General features: G+C 34.3%; 1 protein-coding gene across 1 annotated transcript; it reads left to right on the top strand.

The window, feature by feature from the left end:
* The first annotated feature begins 202 nt into the window (after positions 1 to 202).
* On the top strand, positions 203 to 13,486 carry LOC144956667 (programmed cell death protein 2-like). The gene is made up of 9 exons (XM_078887318.1): positions 203 to 403; positions 4,574 to 4,737; positions 5,932 to 6,382; positions 6,822 to 6,867; positions 8,065 to 8,144; positions 8,783 to 8,967; positions 10,964 to 11,083; positions 12,183 to 12,328; positions 13,237 to 13,486. Exons 1-9 carry the CDS (start codon positions 317 to 319, stop codon positions 13,377 to 13,379), a joined length of 1,422 nt encoding a protein of 473 aa, XP_078743444.1. The 5' UTR covers positions 203 to 316; the 3' UTR covers positions 13,380 to 13,486.
* Positions 13,487 to 15,868: the final 2,382 nt, after the last annotated feature.

The following is a 15,868-nucleotide window of genomic DNA, read 5'->3' as shown; positions in this document are numbered from 1 at the left end:
TTTTTTGAGAAAACCGAACCTTTTTTAAAAATATTTATTTAAACCTTGATATGTTAAGGGAGGTAACTTTATACATATGTTATTCTCGTAATTTGATTTGTTACTTCCCTTTGACTATCATTGTAATCGATTCACTCTTTCTATTTTGAAGATAGGGATAGGTATTAGTCTTCCGTTTTCGCTTTCTACTTTCTTTCTCTTGCTTCTCTTTCGCTTTCTCCCATCCAAGAAATCGCTTCAAATGTGCTCCTAATAAAAAATACTAATATTAATAAATTATTACAGATTTTACTTTGTTTTCACAACCATCATCATTATGTCACTTTTGATCGGGCTTATAGATCAAGAAATTGGCTTGTCAGACAAAATCTCTTGGGGAGATAGTAAAATAGGAGGACAGCCGGTGAGTAGATTTTGATTTAGTTTTAGTAAAACTAGGCACTTTGATAACTCCAGTTCAGTGGCCGCCGATAGGCTCACTGTAAGGTGAAACTCGTTTTTTGGAACTTTATTTTTGGCCCTTTAATATTTTGGTCACCATGGCGTTATTTGTGAACCTATGTGACTAATGTTGGTATCATTTTAAAGGGCACAAAACAAGCTTTCTAACGGTATATTTTATTCTTAATTCCTGATTGTATTTCTCAGAAAGCTATTGAAATAAAAATTTATCAAATTTTGACTTATAAGAACTTTTTAAATTATGGATACATTTTAATTATACTTCATACATCGATAGACAATCAATTGAAGAACATCTCTGCCAAATTTCATCAAAATTGATACACTCGCTCATTATTTTATTTTTTCCGCCATCAACCCCACTTTTTTTAACAAAAACCTCATATTTTTTTCCATTTTCATTTATCCTTAATTTTGTCCATACTTTTCATACATGAAAATGATTTATATGAAAATAAAGCTTATTTTCTCACCTTTAAAATGATACCTAACACTTGCCATTTATTTTTTAATTGAAACAAAATTACTGAAAACAATAAGTGGGCCATGTTGACTGCAAAACTCAAAATTTCCCGATAGCCGCGAGATGCTGGTTTTGAGGCAGCAGTGAGATCACAGATTCTCTCTGTAAAATTGACAAAAAATGTCAACAGAAAAATATAAATAACTCTGGAACCGTAAGTCGTAGATAAACAAATAAGGTATCAAATTTTATGTTTTTTCAAGTCCCATCCCCCTGACTGGGTCAAATTAAGATATTTTGAGTTTGAAAATTTTATCAAAGTGCCTAGTTTTAGGGCCTAACTTTGATAAAATTTTCAAACTCAAAATATCTTTATTTGATTCAGTCAGGGGGATGGGACTTGAAAAAACATAAAATTTTATACCTTATTTGTTTCTCTACGACCTACGGTTCCAGAGTTATTTATATTTTTCTATTGAAATTTTTTGTCAATTTTACAGAGAGAATCTGTGATCTCACTGCTGCCTCAAAACCAGCATCTCGCGGCGATCGGGAAATTTTGAGTTTTACAGTCAACATGGCCCACTTATTGTTTTCAGTAATTTTGTTTCAATTAAAAAATAAATGGCAAGTGTTAGGTATCATTTTAATGGTCTGAAAATAAGCTTTATTTTCATATAAATCATTTTTATGGATGGAAAGTATGGAAAAAATTAAGGATAAATGAAAAAGGGAAAAAATATGAGGTTTTTGTCCTAAAAAGTAGGGTTGATGGCGGAAAAAATAAAGTAATGAGCGAGTGTATCAATTTTGATGAAATTTGGAAGAGATATTCTTCAATTAATTGTCTATCGATGTAGGTATGAAGTATAATTAAAATGTATCCATAATTTAAAAAGTTATTATAATTCAAAAATTTATAAATTTTTATTACATAAGCTTTCTGAGAAATACAATCAGGAATTAAGAATGAAATACACCGTTAGAAAGCTTGTTTTGTGTCCTTTATAATGATACCAAAGTTAGTCACATAGGTTCACAAATAACGCCATGGCGACCAAAACAGTAAAGGGTCAAAAATAAAGTTCCAAAAAAACGAGTTTCACCTTACAGTGAGCCTATCGGCGGCCACTGGACTGGAGTTATCAAAGTGCCTACCTAATCACCAATCGAACAGTGAGAGAAGAAGTCGCACTTCGCACGCGAACCTCCTTATAAAAGTACCATGTCACAGAGTCAAGAAGGGCAAAGAAAATTCTTAATCATTGGGTTGTGTCAGATAAGAGCTTGATTAAAAAATTTTGAAAATCAGATGAGCAGAAGTAGTTATTTTATTTATAATTAAGACTGTTATTGTTATTTTTCGCATTATTAGGTACTTTGGTTAAAAAAAAAATAATTCAAATTGGATTGAGCTCAATGAAACCTATTTCATTATAAAGTACTTTCCAACACGATTCTAGTGATACCAAAATTGTGAAAATCAGATAGAAGAAGAAAAGTTATGTTAGTTTAAAGGCTGAAAAATGGTCTTCTACTCTTGATATTTGCCTTTGTTATTTACTGAGGGACTTTGTGACCTGAAACTGTTGTATTTCCGGTAGTGACCACCATTTGGATTTCAAAACTGGCCTACAATGGCTGCTAAGATTTGAGTAAGGATTTTGCGGGAACGAATTTCATGGATGCGGTATACAACTTTGCCCTGAATTTAATTTTATTTAAAAGTTAAGATGTTTAAATAAAGGTGGCGCTTTTATACACCTCGGTTGGAGGTGTACAAAAATGCACCATCTTTATGCACCTCCGTTGGCGGTGATGGTAAATTAATGAAAATGTTGCTGCATACGTCCATGAGGTTTAAATAGTTTTAGATTGTAGTTTAGCACGCTGCTTAGTGATTACCGATGTACAATGATAATGAATTAAAGAATAATAACAATAATTTTAAAAATCAAAAGTAAAAAGAAACATGGCACACAAATACTGATCTCAAATAAATAAATAATTTAAAAAAAAATTAAAATCGAAGTTTTTTTAAAACATGATGAAAAGTTTTTGAAAAAAAAAAAAAAAGAAAGAAAAACAGTAAACAAAAACAAAGTAAATAAAAAAAATAAAAATGTCAACAATGGGAATCGAACCCGGTACTTTCAAGGTTAGAGTCTGACAAAATGTTCACTGCGCTACGGAGCCACCGGACTGTTCATCACATTTAATAAGGTCTCTCTAAAATATTATTTTACCTTCAATGCAACTTCTATTTTCTGGTTTTATATTTCGATTTTTTAAATTATTATTATTTTGATATATTAATTTATTAGCAAAAACATCCTACAGATGTCACAATATAACTTTCGCCATGTCCAAATACAGAAACACAATATCGCTAATTAAATTGGGTGGAATGCGTATGCGTGACGGAGGTGTATAAAAACGATCCGTTAAGATACACCGCCAACGGAGGTGCATAAAAACACTACGTTAAATAAATCATGTGCCTCACTAGAATCTTGTTTACAAATTGCGAATTTTTAAATTATCCAAAGCTAAATTATACCCTATTTTATCCACTATCAAAAGATATATGATATACTAAATTGACATTGATTTAATTTAAACATAAACAACACCAAATGATAGAGTAATTCCTCCTGAAGAACATAAGACTAAGACATAAATCATTAAAATCCATCCATAAACAAAAAATCTATGGAACATTTTCTGAGACATCACTAAAAAGTCCAAAGAATCGGGTCACAGCCACTAGGCCATTTATCAGCTCACTACTGGAGTGCCAAATGGACGTTTACCGAAGTACCTAGCATTATTCGACCGTACGCTGTGATAATTTTTTGCATTATTCGTCCATATGCTGTGGTAAATTTCTAACTGTGCACTCCATTTCAAATGCAATCAATCAATAAATACCCAGCACCACTTTTATTCGCACATTTTTTGAAAATTTTTATTTTAAAGGAAATAATTGTAATCTTAACATTTTCATTTATCTTATCTCAACAGACTTTGATTACATTGTTTTGTGTGTTTTCATGTATAAGTGTCATGTGCATGTGTGTGTGTGTGTGTGTTTTATTTGCTGCAGTTTTCAAAAAGAAAGCTAAATTATACCCTATTTTACCAACGATCAAAAGATATACTAAATTGGCATTGATTTAAACACAACACCAGACGACAGAGTAATTCCTCCTGAAGACAATAAGACATAAATCGTTAAAATCCATCCATAAACAAAAAATCTATGGAACTTTTTATGAGACCCATCACTCAAAAGTCTATCACATCGGGTCACAGCCGCAAGGCCATTTATCAGCTCACTATTGGAGGGCCTAATGGACCTAGCAACTGTATTACTGTATCTTAAACAATTTGCAATAAATGAGTATTTTTTGTCTTCAAAATAAAGGGGTTCACTCAATTTTTTGACATCCCTCCCTTCAAATGTTGTGTAACTTGGGCCTTATAATTACAAACTGCATTTTTAATAGAAATGGTGTCTTTGTCGAGATATATTTATAATTTAATAGTTTATGGGATTCAAATTTTTTTTTACTTTGTCAGATCAGCCCACAATTTTTGTATTCAACTTTTAAATTTAATTTACTTTTTCTTCCTATTTTTATGCAGGTATGGATGACAAAATCTAATGCATCTGCCACCCAGAAATGTCCAGGATGTGCAGTGGATATGACCCTTGTGGTACAACTCTATTGTCCCCTGTCCAATTCGGCCTATCACAGATGTCTTTATATCTTTGTCTGTGCATCTCAAGGGTGTCCACTGAACAACAGGTATGGTTTCCCAATAATTTTATACTATATATATAGACGTAGAATTTTCTTTACCTGCTAACTTAACATATCTGAACCAGACTACAGTAGAATCCACATAACGTCAACTTCTGCTTAAAGTTAAAGTCGCCACCTCTTGTTGGTCCCAACTTTTCTGTTCTTCATCTGTGTTCCATTGATAATGGATAAAGTCAACCAAAAAACTAGAGGTGCCTAAATGAGTCAATAACATGGAGAGAAAGATAAAGGGAGTAAATTATATGATTCATAAATAAGGGGACAACACAAAACAAACGATGTTTCGGCCTTGGACCTTTTTCAAGTAAAGGAGTTAGATGAAATTTTTTTGATAAAGTCAACCTTGCTTAAAGTCAACCAATCTCTCTGGTCTGGTGGTGTGTTGGCTTTATCAGGATTCCACTGTATTAGCTATGCTTTAGTGCTTTGGTCTTGAGTCATGACCTAAGAATTTGATATCTTTTGTAGTCGTTGATGGTGGTGAAGTGTGTTGCTGAGGTTGTTTATGCTATCAGTTTTTACAGGAAAAGTTATGTGGGTAAATATCTTTTATATGGGGCACATACACTCATTCACCCACAAAAACACATTGGTCAATCAATTTTACAAAAAGAGTGTATCTCACAAGTAAAATGAAGAGAAGGTAAATGTCCTTTAAGGTGATAATGATAATATTAGACACTTTAGAGAAGTCGTTGTCTTATCGCAACAGGCGGTCAAAAGCCACCGAATTTTATTTTCATATGATTTTCTCAAGCTACATATTTTGGTGTTAATGATAAGTGTGCTGATAGGATGATTGATAGAAGATGGAGAAGCCAAAATGGGGTAATATTTGTAATGGTTGTTCAAGGTTTTTTCTGAATTCAAATTTTATGTATTTGAGATTTTTATACTGTATTATTGTAGTTTGTACTCTGGAAAAACTGATATTTAAAATTTTGGCCAGAAAACTTGTCCTTTCCTTTAAATCTCGATCAATTTAAATGAACCTCATTATGACAAAAACTCTTGAGGTCCCAGGTTTGAGAGTTTTGCCAAGATAAGGGTCATTTAAATCAATTGATATTTAAAAGAAGAGTTTTCTGGCCAAAGTTTTATTGAAATACATGTCTTTCCAGAGTACTGCAGTCCACTGATTAGTTAATAGAGCACACTTTACCATTTTCATTTCAGTTGGAGGGTCTATCGAGCTATGCAGTATGATGAGACCTATGCTCCAATCAGTACAAAGAAAAATGATTCTTCAAAATTATTTGACGATGATATGTGGACCGATGATCAGAATGATTGGGGTGATGATGATGATGATGATGATTGGGGTGCTACTGCTTCAAACAGCGATTGGGGGGAAGATTGTAAATTTTCTGGTGAAAGTGCTTCAAATAACAATACAAAACACAATGCTTTTCATCAAAATGTGAATAGCAACTCAAATCTAAAGCCAAGTAACCACTCCAATTCATCACAAATTTCATCTCCAAACAAGATAGATGGATCAGAAAGCATCCAAGGAGTCGATGATGATTTTGAGAGTTATGATCCAGCGGCTGAATCAAAGAACATTTCATCTAATTCCTCTCCCCATGAAGCGGCAGATGAAGATTTGTCTGCTTGCTTTGCTACGGTAAGCAATTTGAGGAAATATTATTGTGCTGTCTGAAGCTGTTGACTGTACTGTAAAAAGTATCATATAGCAATAGTCAAATGGAACCGAGAATTCAATTTAATTAATGAAGACATAATGTGGATGTTTTGTGACAAACATGCACTTTATCTGTCTTTGTTAATCTAATTCAATCTTCCATTCCATTTGATTATTGTTATTTAACACAAGCTTTAACCAGCAACATTTGAATCGTTAAAAATATCAACCATTTAACATGTATTATGTTTTTTTTTAAAGAATAAAACGGGATGAGAAAAGTATTTCACAATAAATCTTTTTCTTCATCCAATCGCAAAAATAATAATAAATTTCAAGTAATACAGTTTTTGACTGATAAACAGGTTAAAAGAGAATTTACTTCAGAAGAAAATGAATTTTTTAAAATATCTAATTTCAGATGGATGTGGAAGGCCATCAAAGTGATATATCTGGCACTGGAGGAGGTTTGTAGTTTTAATTGATTGAATACTTTACACAGTATAGTATATTTGAGATCTTTTCATAAATAAACCCAGGCATCAGTAGCGTCATGGAAAACTATACACTTAAAATTAGAGGTGCCTAAATAAGCCAATAAAATGGAGAGAAAGATAAAGTGAGTAAATGTGATTCATATATATAAGGGAACAACACAAAACAATGTTTCGGCACTTGGCCCTTGTCAGGAGACAAAAAAAACAAAACACAAATATGTAAGGTTACAAAATGTCACATTTTGTCAAATGTGGAAACAATGTAAATGTCATCCAACATCCTCTCTCCATACATTTACATTGTTTTCACATTTGACAAAATGTGATATTTGTAACCTCTCCAAAGCTGTACACATTTGGAAAAACATAAATTGTAGGACGCAATTAAGATTTTTTTCTTCTTTGTGGCCATTGTAGTAGCCTCTTACAAGGTTGCCAGTTCTCTGTATGGAATTCAGTATGTTATAAACCCTAAGTATATTTTCCAATCACATGCTAAATGGAAAAAAAAAGTAAATACATAATGTCTGCACTCAGACAGCGATCGGTCAATGTGTTGGCGTAAAAGTTCAGTATATTGTTGCCTATTGAATTGGCAACACTGTTCTTAGAGAGAGGATCCAGACTACAGTTCACATCTATGAATTTCTAGGCACACGTACTCTCATAGATACACACGCATTTCAATATCCTGTGATCAATTTAATATTCAATATTGTTTCCACTTTTCTAAGATTAAAAAAAAAAATTCTGTACTGTTTTTAGTTTCTATCAATTCTTGAAGGAGCTCACTCCATAAACGATAACAGAGGGAAAGAAGCAGTATAGGTGGTTGTCTATCCTATATGTTTGAATTGATAATTTGATGTCATGTCCTCTTGATAATCTTTTTTTTTTTGTAGGGGTTTAGTAGGCGCATGGAGGTAGGGAAAGGAGGTCACTATGACAGAGAACAGTTGATTTAAAATGACCTAGACCTAATTGTGTTTATTCAAACCAGACTTTAATTAATTGGTATATAAGAAAGGAAAAATAACAAAGCTGGACGAAAAGTTTACTTTAAACAAGGTTTTATTTTATGTGGACTGCACTGTATACAATTTTACATTTTATCACAGTTGTACCATATTGTATTAAGATGAAAGTTGGTTTTAATGCTTCACACAGATGCTTTGATAGAGGACTTGAATGTTCCAGACACCAGTAGGCTTGATCAGTTGGCATCGGTCCTTAACACAAAATACAAGGTATTTGGTTTATTATGAGCTATTTATTTAGATGTAGAGCTAGCTTTTTGTTAGGGATTCTTTATGTGTGCTGGCACTCCTACAATATCACACACTGCCTATATTCAGGTACATATCTACACCTAAGTTAAGTTGTGTAATGGGTATAAAATACCCAAGGAAATGATTTATGATCATTTTGGCTACTGACCAAGCACAATATCGGTTAACCTTATCGCAAGATCAGACAAAATATTTTGGGCTACCAATGTGATAATAAAAAAAAAATTTTAAGTGACAAATTAGGCAGCAGGGCCTGGTTTAAGAAAAAGATCTGAAAAAGTTTTCATGAAACTGTGCCAGACATAGTAGAGAAAAAAATACAAGAAAGAAACAAACAAACCCATCCAAAAAAATTTGACTGGAGAAGAAAAATTATTTGGGGATTGTTTTCTTTCTCATACTTTTCGTTTATGAGCCAAATTTCATTATAAACGCATTAAATTCAATTTTCATTTTATTTTAATGAATCACTCCGACTTAATATCTGATTAAAAATGTCAATTGAATTTTATCTCACCATACCCTTGCAAAATAACAGTTTGATTTTGCCGGTTTTGGAAATGACACGATTAATACAAATTTTTTTTTTACACAAGGACTGCACGCCGAGTCACCAACCCACATCAAGACAGCCATTGCTACTCAAACCCTACTACCTGTCTGTCGTGGATGGAAATTCCAATCAATCCCACAATGCTACATATGATGAACACATTGCCAGTCTTATTCGAGATTATGAGGAGGTCGAAGGCAAGCAGATTAAAGAAATCATCAGTGAACGGTATTTGGTCAAACTATTTAAGATACTCATCTTCTATATTCACCTTCCAGATACGAATTCAATCCCTTGTGGGGGCGGGGACATACACTCCTCTAAGCTTGGTGAGAAGTTGCCAGGCTTCGATACCAGTAAGAGAGACACTGGGTTGCTGCGAATCGGCTTCAGTCGAGGAGCTGCCTCACAGCAAAGTCGCTTCATCAGTGGGGACTTTTCACCTGTCCTACATGGACCCGAGGTGGGCAAGAACCCGAAATGGCAGGGCATCTAGTTGAACGGTGTGTTGTGACGATGCTACCGGGTGGGTTCGCGATGGTGCACGCATGCGGACCGGACTTTGCTGATTGGGTCGATCGTCATAACATACTAGTGTGAGAACCATAAGAAGCTGCTACCTTCCAGAAGTTCTTGTATTGATTTTGATCCAGCATTTAAAAAAAACCCTATTGTATTTAGAGCTGAACCCTAGAGTTTTGTTTGGAATGGGAGACCTGCCATTGGTAGAAATTTTATCATATATGTACAGATTTTTTTTGTGAGCCAAATTTGACCAAATTTTGATTATTTGATAAAAATTTGGAGTGAAAGTGATATTCATGGGTGAAAGTTCGTGGCATATGCCGGAAATTCCGGTTTTTTAGTTAATGTAATAATTGCCTTCCAGCTTTTTGACTCTTCTGCCGGCTTTAGGCTTTATCATTATTGCACCACCGGAACGTTAACTTGTAATACTCGGAAATACCGACTATTTAATATTATTTCAGAGTTGACAATTGAACACATGTGTCACCTTTTTTTCATACATTTGATCTGTTTACACATCAGCTGATAAGTCACGTTTTGTACTATATTTATCTTTTCATATGGTTATTAAACGCTGGTTTTCACTAATACCTTTCACACCACTTTTGAAGATTTGCATTGAATTATGCATATAAGCGTATTTTATACTTCAAATGGTCTCATCTCATTTTAAGCTTCTATTTCTTGTTAAATAGAACTTGTCAAGTGAAAATAAAATAGAACCAACATTGTTGACAACGAAGCCTTCAATGAAGGACTTGTATTGCCAATAAACATACAAATAAATGGGTTATTTGCCTTTATAATACAACTGAAAATACTTTATTTTGATTGTTTACATTTATAATATTTTTTTCTTTAATATTTTGTATGAATCCAATTTTTAAAATTATTATTATTAAATGGGGAGCTGTAAGTACGCTGTAGGTTTTTTAAAAAATGCACTAAGACTATTTTTGGGGTATTCAACTTGTATATCACATAGGTGGGTATTTCCCATATTTGAACCAATAGTAGTTGTAGTAGTAGTAGTAGTCACCACTGCTACAACCACCATCACAGCATTGACACTGCCACAACCACTACCACCACATCATCGTCATTATCACCACGAGCACTAGAGCATCATCACTAAAACAACCTATACCAACACTAGCATCAAAACAAGTACCATGGTTGGGGTCTCTTGATCACTTCTCTGGGTGGTAGCTTTTATATAAATTTTGTTTTCAATCATGCAGACTAAATTCTTTTTTTTTTTTTTTTTTTCCTTTAAAAAAAACACATTTAGGGTCATAGAATTAAATGTACTTTTCACTCTGGGAAGGTTGGCACTAAACCGGCAAGTCGTAGATCGCAAAAAAAAATTAAATTAGCATATTTTTTAGGCAAACCGGCTTCATCGGTCTGTCTTTCAGGCAAATTGATCCATGGTGATATTACTGTTAGTAGACCTACACAAAAGCTATTCTAATCATTCCGGCACTAGGTGGTACTTCTTTGTAATATAAAGGAGATATCTTAAAGGTATACAAAATACATGATGAATGAAACACGAATGACAAATGAGAGATGAGTTGAAATGAAAATCAACAGACCCTGTAGGAAATATCACCAAGACAAAGTTTGTATATTTGTACCACTATTTTTTTTTCTTCTCTTAAAAGCCTTTGTTATTGTATTATTTTAATTTTAGAGCTCAAACCAAAGGGAAAGGGGGATCTGAAGGATATGAGAAATCGCATGTCAAACATGGAGATAAAGTATTTCACAAGTTTTGGAAAGAAATTCAGAAATTTCCAGAGCAATGCATCAGGTAACATGTTTGCAACTTTTTATTTTTGTATTTCCTTTCTAGGCCCCTTTATTTTTTTTTACTTCAGTAAATTAAAAAAAAAAAAAGTTATGAGGCTCCCAATAGCCCAGCAGTAGAGTAGAGCACATCCATCACAAGGAATGAAACTATTATTGACGCCAGATGCACAAGAGATTTTTTTCTAAACCCCCCCCCCCCCCTCCCTATCCTTACAGCAGTGGTGTTGATAGCTCAGTTACAAGGGTAACACGCAAAGAGACTGAGGTCGATCATGAGTGCAGTCAAGATATTTTCTGACCACCTCTGTCCACCCAGCAGTGATTGAGTAACTGGGTTTGTTAGATCTAGCAGAAAGTACTTTGCGATAGACTAGTGTCTTCTCTAAAGGGTAGAAAGCAATAATAGCTATTGTCTGTCTCATGCTATAGAAACTGGGATAAACACACCGGCTCCATTGGGCTTAATAATGGCTCTGAAGGTTTATTACCCTTCCATGAGTTAATGACTAGCTGGGTCTGACAGACCTGGTGGAATGTACATTGTGATAGACTGGTGTCTTATCCAAATGGTAGTAAGCATCTGCCACTGTCCATTTAATTAACACTACATAAATCATTGGCTCTGAAGGACTCTAGTGTGTTAACATCTAAAAAGTGAAATGATGTTTTCTTCCTTTTCAATCCGACTTCTTTCAAAATGCATTTTTAAAAGGTGGGGGTCGGGGGGGGGGGGGGTCTTTATGAAAGTCATTCTTTTTTTAAAACCTCGGTTTTTTGCCAAGAGATTCACTTATTTTTAAAATATTCATGGAAGGTCCTAATGCTTTGTGATTTGTTAATTAATTGAAGTGCACGCAATTGTGGGATTCGATAATTGAACAGAAGAAAGGAAACAATGGATTGTGAAGAGGAAAAGCCGGCAGAGAGGATAGATTTTGATTGTTATAATTTCGCATAGATTAAACCACATGTTTGTAATGGAAACAAAATATTCGATGGTGATGTGTTGTGCTCTAATCTGCTGTTTTGAACTTTATTTTTCTTTTTCTTGAGACACAAAACTGTCTTTGTCCTAAACTTATAGTAATTTTGTTTCCCAGATATGAGCGATGCGGTGAACCCCTACTGGTCCAGAGTTTGAATCCAGCCCAGTCCATCATCCCTCCTTGTAGCAAATGTGGTTGTCGTCGTGTCTTTGAACTTCAGCTTGTCCCAGCTTTGATACCTTGGCTGTGTTCACAGAAAGGTAAATGACATGAATCTTCTTCTTCAAGTACCAAGTCTGTGCCAGACATCGGTGATCATGATACTCCATTCATCTCTTTGATCAGATAACCTCAGAAAACTAATATTACTCTTCTCTTTCTTTGTCACCCAGCTGTTCAAACTATTCAAATATGTTTTTCTTGGTCCAACTTTACTCTTTTTACCTTCTATCTTTCCTGTAAGAGCAAGATGTTCAATACATTTATGTCGATTTAGGTGTCCTAAAAATTGCATTTGTCTTTTTCTTATTGTACGAATTAATAGCCTTTTAGTTTCAGCTTGCTCTAATACTTCTTCATGACATGAATAACCTGTTATAAAAGTTTATATGAAACAGTACCAAAAAAAAGCAAGGACAAAAAGACCCATCCCAAAAAATCAACCTGCTTCGATTGGCGAGGCAGGTTGATTTTTTGGGGATTTTAAAATTATTTTTTTTCTTGGTATTTTTCTTTCATGTTTTGTCTGGTAATCCTCTTATGCAAGACACTATTTTCCCTTTCAATTTCCTCATAATTTTGATAGTTAATCTAGACCTGTGAATCATCAGCCAGTTGACTAATATCAGTCAATTTGTTAAATTTAAAAAGATAAGTAGACAAACTATTTCAGTAAAATTTTGTAGAGTTCATTTATAGGTCTGGATAACATGAATTACATGCATATTTATACAAGTTGTCTTCTTTGTTTATTCAACAGTTCTTTATCCCATAAAAATAATAATGGTAATCATGATATTGTTAAAAGATCAACTTTTCGCTAGAATCTGAAATTCACCTCATTCGCCTTCGGTTTAATTTCCAAGTATGCCTCATTAAACAGAAAGTAGACATCACAGTTATTTCTATTAATCCATTTCAAGTCACCAAATTTTATCTTTTGCTTCAGGCAAGGCTTCTGACATTGAATTTGGTGCCATCTTGGTTTACACTTGTGAAAAGAGTTGTCCCCCTTCCAACTGTGGAGATTTGGACTTGATCGAGGAGCATGTCATATTCCAGCACGATCCCGATCATCACCTGTACCGATGACCTTCGCCTTGAGAAAGCCTGTCCATTCATTTGTTGGCGAATATATAAACGGGACTGTGATATAACTTATGAATTGGATAAATGTAGAATAAAATATACGAATGAAATTTTGTTTAATTGTGTGTTGTTTTTTTTTGTCTAGTTTTCTCTTATCATCATTCTGTTAACTGAGCTATAGAAACCGTCAAAGTGTGTAAAGCTATTTGCTAAGTAAATGGGAGTCTAGGATTTGAGCATTCAGTGGGTTCTGATAAACAGGAGCCTTCATTGTTCTACATTTCCTGCACCATACTACTAAAAAAAAAAAAAATGGAGCTTTTATATAGCACAATATCCACTAAATGTGCTCAGAGCACGTTACAAGGGTTCCTTGACCAATCGCAACACGTAAAATGTAGAACGAGAAAGGATGCCAGTCAGGCGATATTACGTGTTTTTTTTCGGACAGAGGCAATGCTGTTTACGGACAGGTACTCATTTTACACCTGAGTACGGTGAGAGAATGTGAGTAAAGAGCCTTTTCTAAGGACTCAACTATGCGCCGAGTGATGCTCGAACTCGGGACCTTCCGTTCTGAAAGCGAGTGTCATACCACTTGACCACATAGTATTACAACTACTACTAAATTTCATTATATCAGACATGAGACACCAAACCAGGCATGGACTTTCAGAATATGTCAGGTAACAGTAACAGTGCTGATGGTTTTCCTTGGATCTACGGAACCCCGCGATTTTGAGTCAAGAGGAGGAATTTCCTCCTTTTAAAAATTACATTTTCTTGAAACAATGTGCTAGCAATGAGAGAGTTGATGTGTGGTGGAACACACAGGTGCAGTTTCCCACTCTCCTGAAGTTAGCTAGAGTATCAATGATAGTCTATCATCTCAATTGCTCTAAAAGTGGGGTTTAATGCAGTAAAAATGGGGCTTAAAGGCAATCAACATTTTCCTAATTTTCACTTATTGTCACCATCAGCACTCAGGTAAGCAATAAGTATCCTTTTATTTATGACTACATTTCCCAATAGCCCAGTAGAGCACTCGCTTTACACGCAAAGGTACAGAGTTTGATCCTGGATGATTTTTTTTTTATGATACCCCAGCAGTTATTGTGTATCTGGGTCTTTTAGATTAAGATCTGATCTGGTGGAAGGTACTTAGCGATGGACTTGCGTCCTGTCCAAAGAGTAGGTCCAAAGAGTAGCAAGCAATTAATTGCTATTGTCCATTTCATGCTTTAGAAACTGGAATAAACTCCTGCTCCATGGCCTTCGTGGCTCTGAAAGCTTAAAGTTAAAGACTAACGAGTCATTCCCCAATGTCCTGAATTTAGTTTTCTTTTTATAAATAATTTTTTACCCCGTTTTCGACCTTTCTTTTTACATGTTTATCACTAAATCAAACTAACGATTCTTCCTGTTTAAAGTAAATATTTGTAGATAGTAATATGTAGTATTATTCTATTAGTAGAAAACGGTAGGGGCTGCCTGAAGCCGAGGATCGTGAAAATACTAACCATAACCAAAGAGTGGAAATGGAGAGGCTTTGTATGGGAACAAAACAGACAATGGACGTTTTTGGTACAAACCCTTCGTCAGCACAACAATACACAAATTAACGTGGAAAACAAATAAAATAATAATAATAATAATAATAATAGATCTTTATTGTCCATAAATATGGCAATTTGTCATTTAGTTACACTTGTTATAATGTTAAACGATAACTAAGATTGAACAGATATTTCACTCCTACTTATTTTCTCTCTCTCTCCCTCTCTCTCTCTCTCTCTCTCTCTCTCTCTCTCTCTCTCTCTCTCTCTCTCTCTCTCTCTTTCTTTCTTTCACACGTGCGATATACACAACATAAACATATTCATTTCGTTTTCAATTTGTTACGATTGTGGCAATTCGACACCAAAAATTATCATCATTATCAATTGGTCAGTTAATCTTACATTAAATAAATTAATCAGTTAATCAGTCAACGAATCAATCCTTGGTTTTTCTGTACCATATGAAATATTCAAAATTTTTATTGCTGATGGAACGAACGTTGATTTATACTTGTTAGTTCTACATTTAATCTGACAAAACCTTCTCCCAGATGGTAAAAGACTAAATTCATGGTATAAAATATGTTTTTTATTGTTGGTAATTGAGAATGCTTTCCTTTCTATTGCTTTTCCATGAATTCTTTCTACTCCATCAAGAGGATGGTTTATTATTTTTGATGCCTCTTTGATAGATTTTGAAATTTTTGCATAAGATGCAAAATAATCTATCATACAGGTGTGTTGGGATGAAGGTTGGGGTGTCTTTTTGGGTTTGAATAGGTTAGCCGTCCTTCAATCGTTATAATAATGATAAGTAATAAAATTTCCTTTATTCATCCCATAGGGGAAATTTGTCTTAGGGTCTGTTCCAAGGGAAGACTGGAATAACCCAGGCATCAGCTGCAGTGCAGCATCGCAAATTGAACTAGGGCG

This window comes from Berghia stephanieae, chromosome 11 (genome assembly GCF_034508935.2).
Source record: "Berghia stephanieae isolate SIO BIC M18660-M18661 chromosome 11, UCSD_Bste_1.3, whole genome shotgun sequence".
In the NCBI taxonomy this organism is placed as follows: Eukaryota; Metazoa; Mollusca; class Gastropoda; order Nudibranchia; family Aeolidiidae; genus Berghia; species Berghia stephanieae.
The sequence above is the reverse complement of the archived record's forward strand: the minus strand, read 5'-3'. Positions and strand labels throughout refer to the sequence as shown.

Bases quoted from the DNA above. Each gene is read 5' to 3' on its own strand.
- LOC144956667 (XM_078887318.1), top strand. From the start codon at position 317: ATGTCACTTTTGATCGGGCTTATAGATCAAGAAATTGGCTTGTCAGAC. The intron at 6,383-6,821 runs GTAAGCAATTTG...ATCTAATTTCAG, and splicing joins TGTCTGCTTGCTTTGCTACG to ATGGATGTGGAAGGCCATCA. The intron at 12,329-13,236 runs GTAAATGACATG...CTTTTGCTTCAG, and splicing joins TTGGCTGTGTTCACAGAAAG to GCAAGGCTTCTGACATTGAA.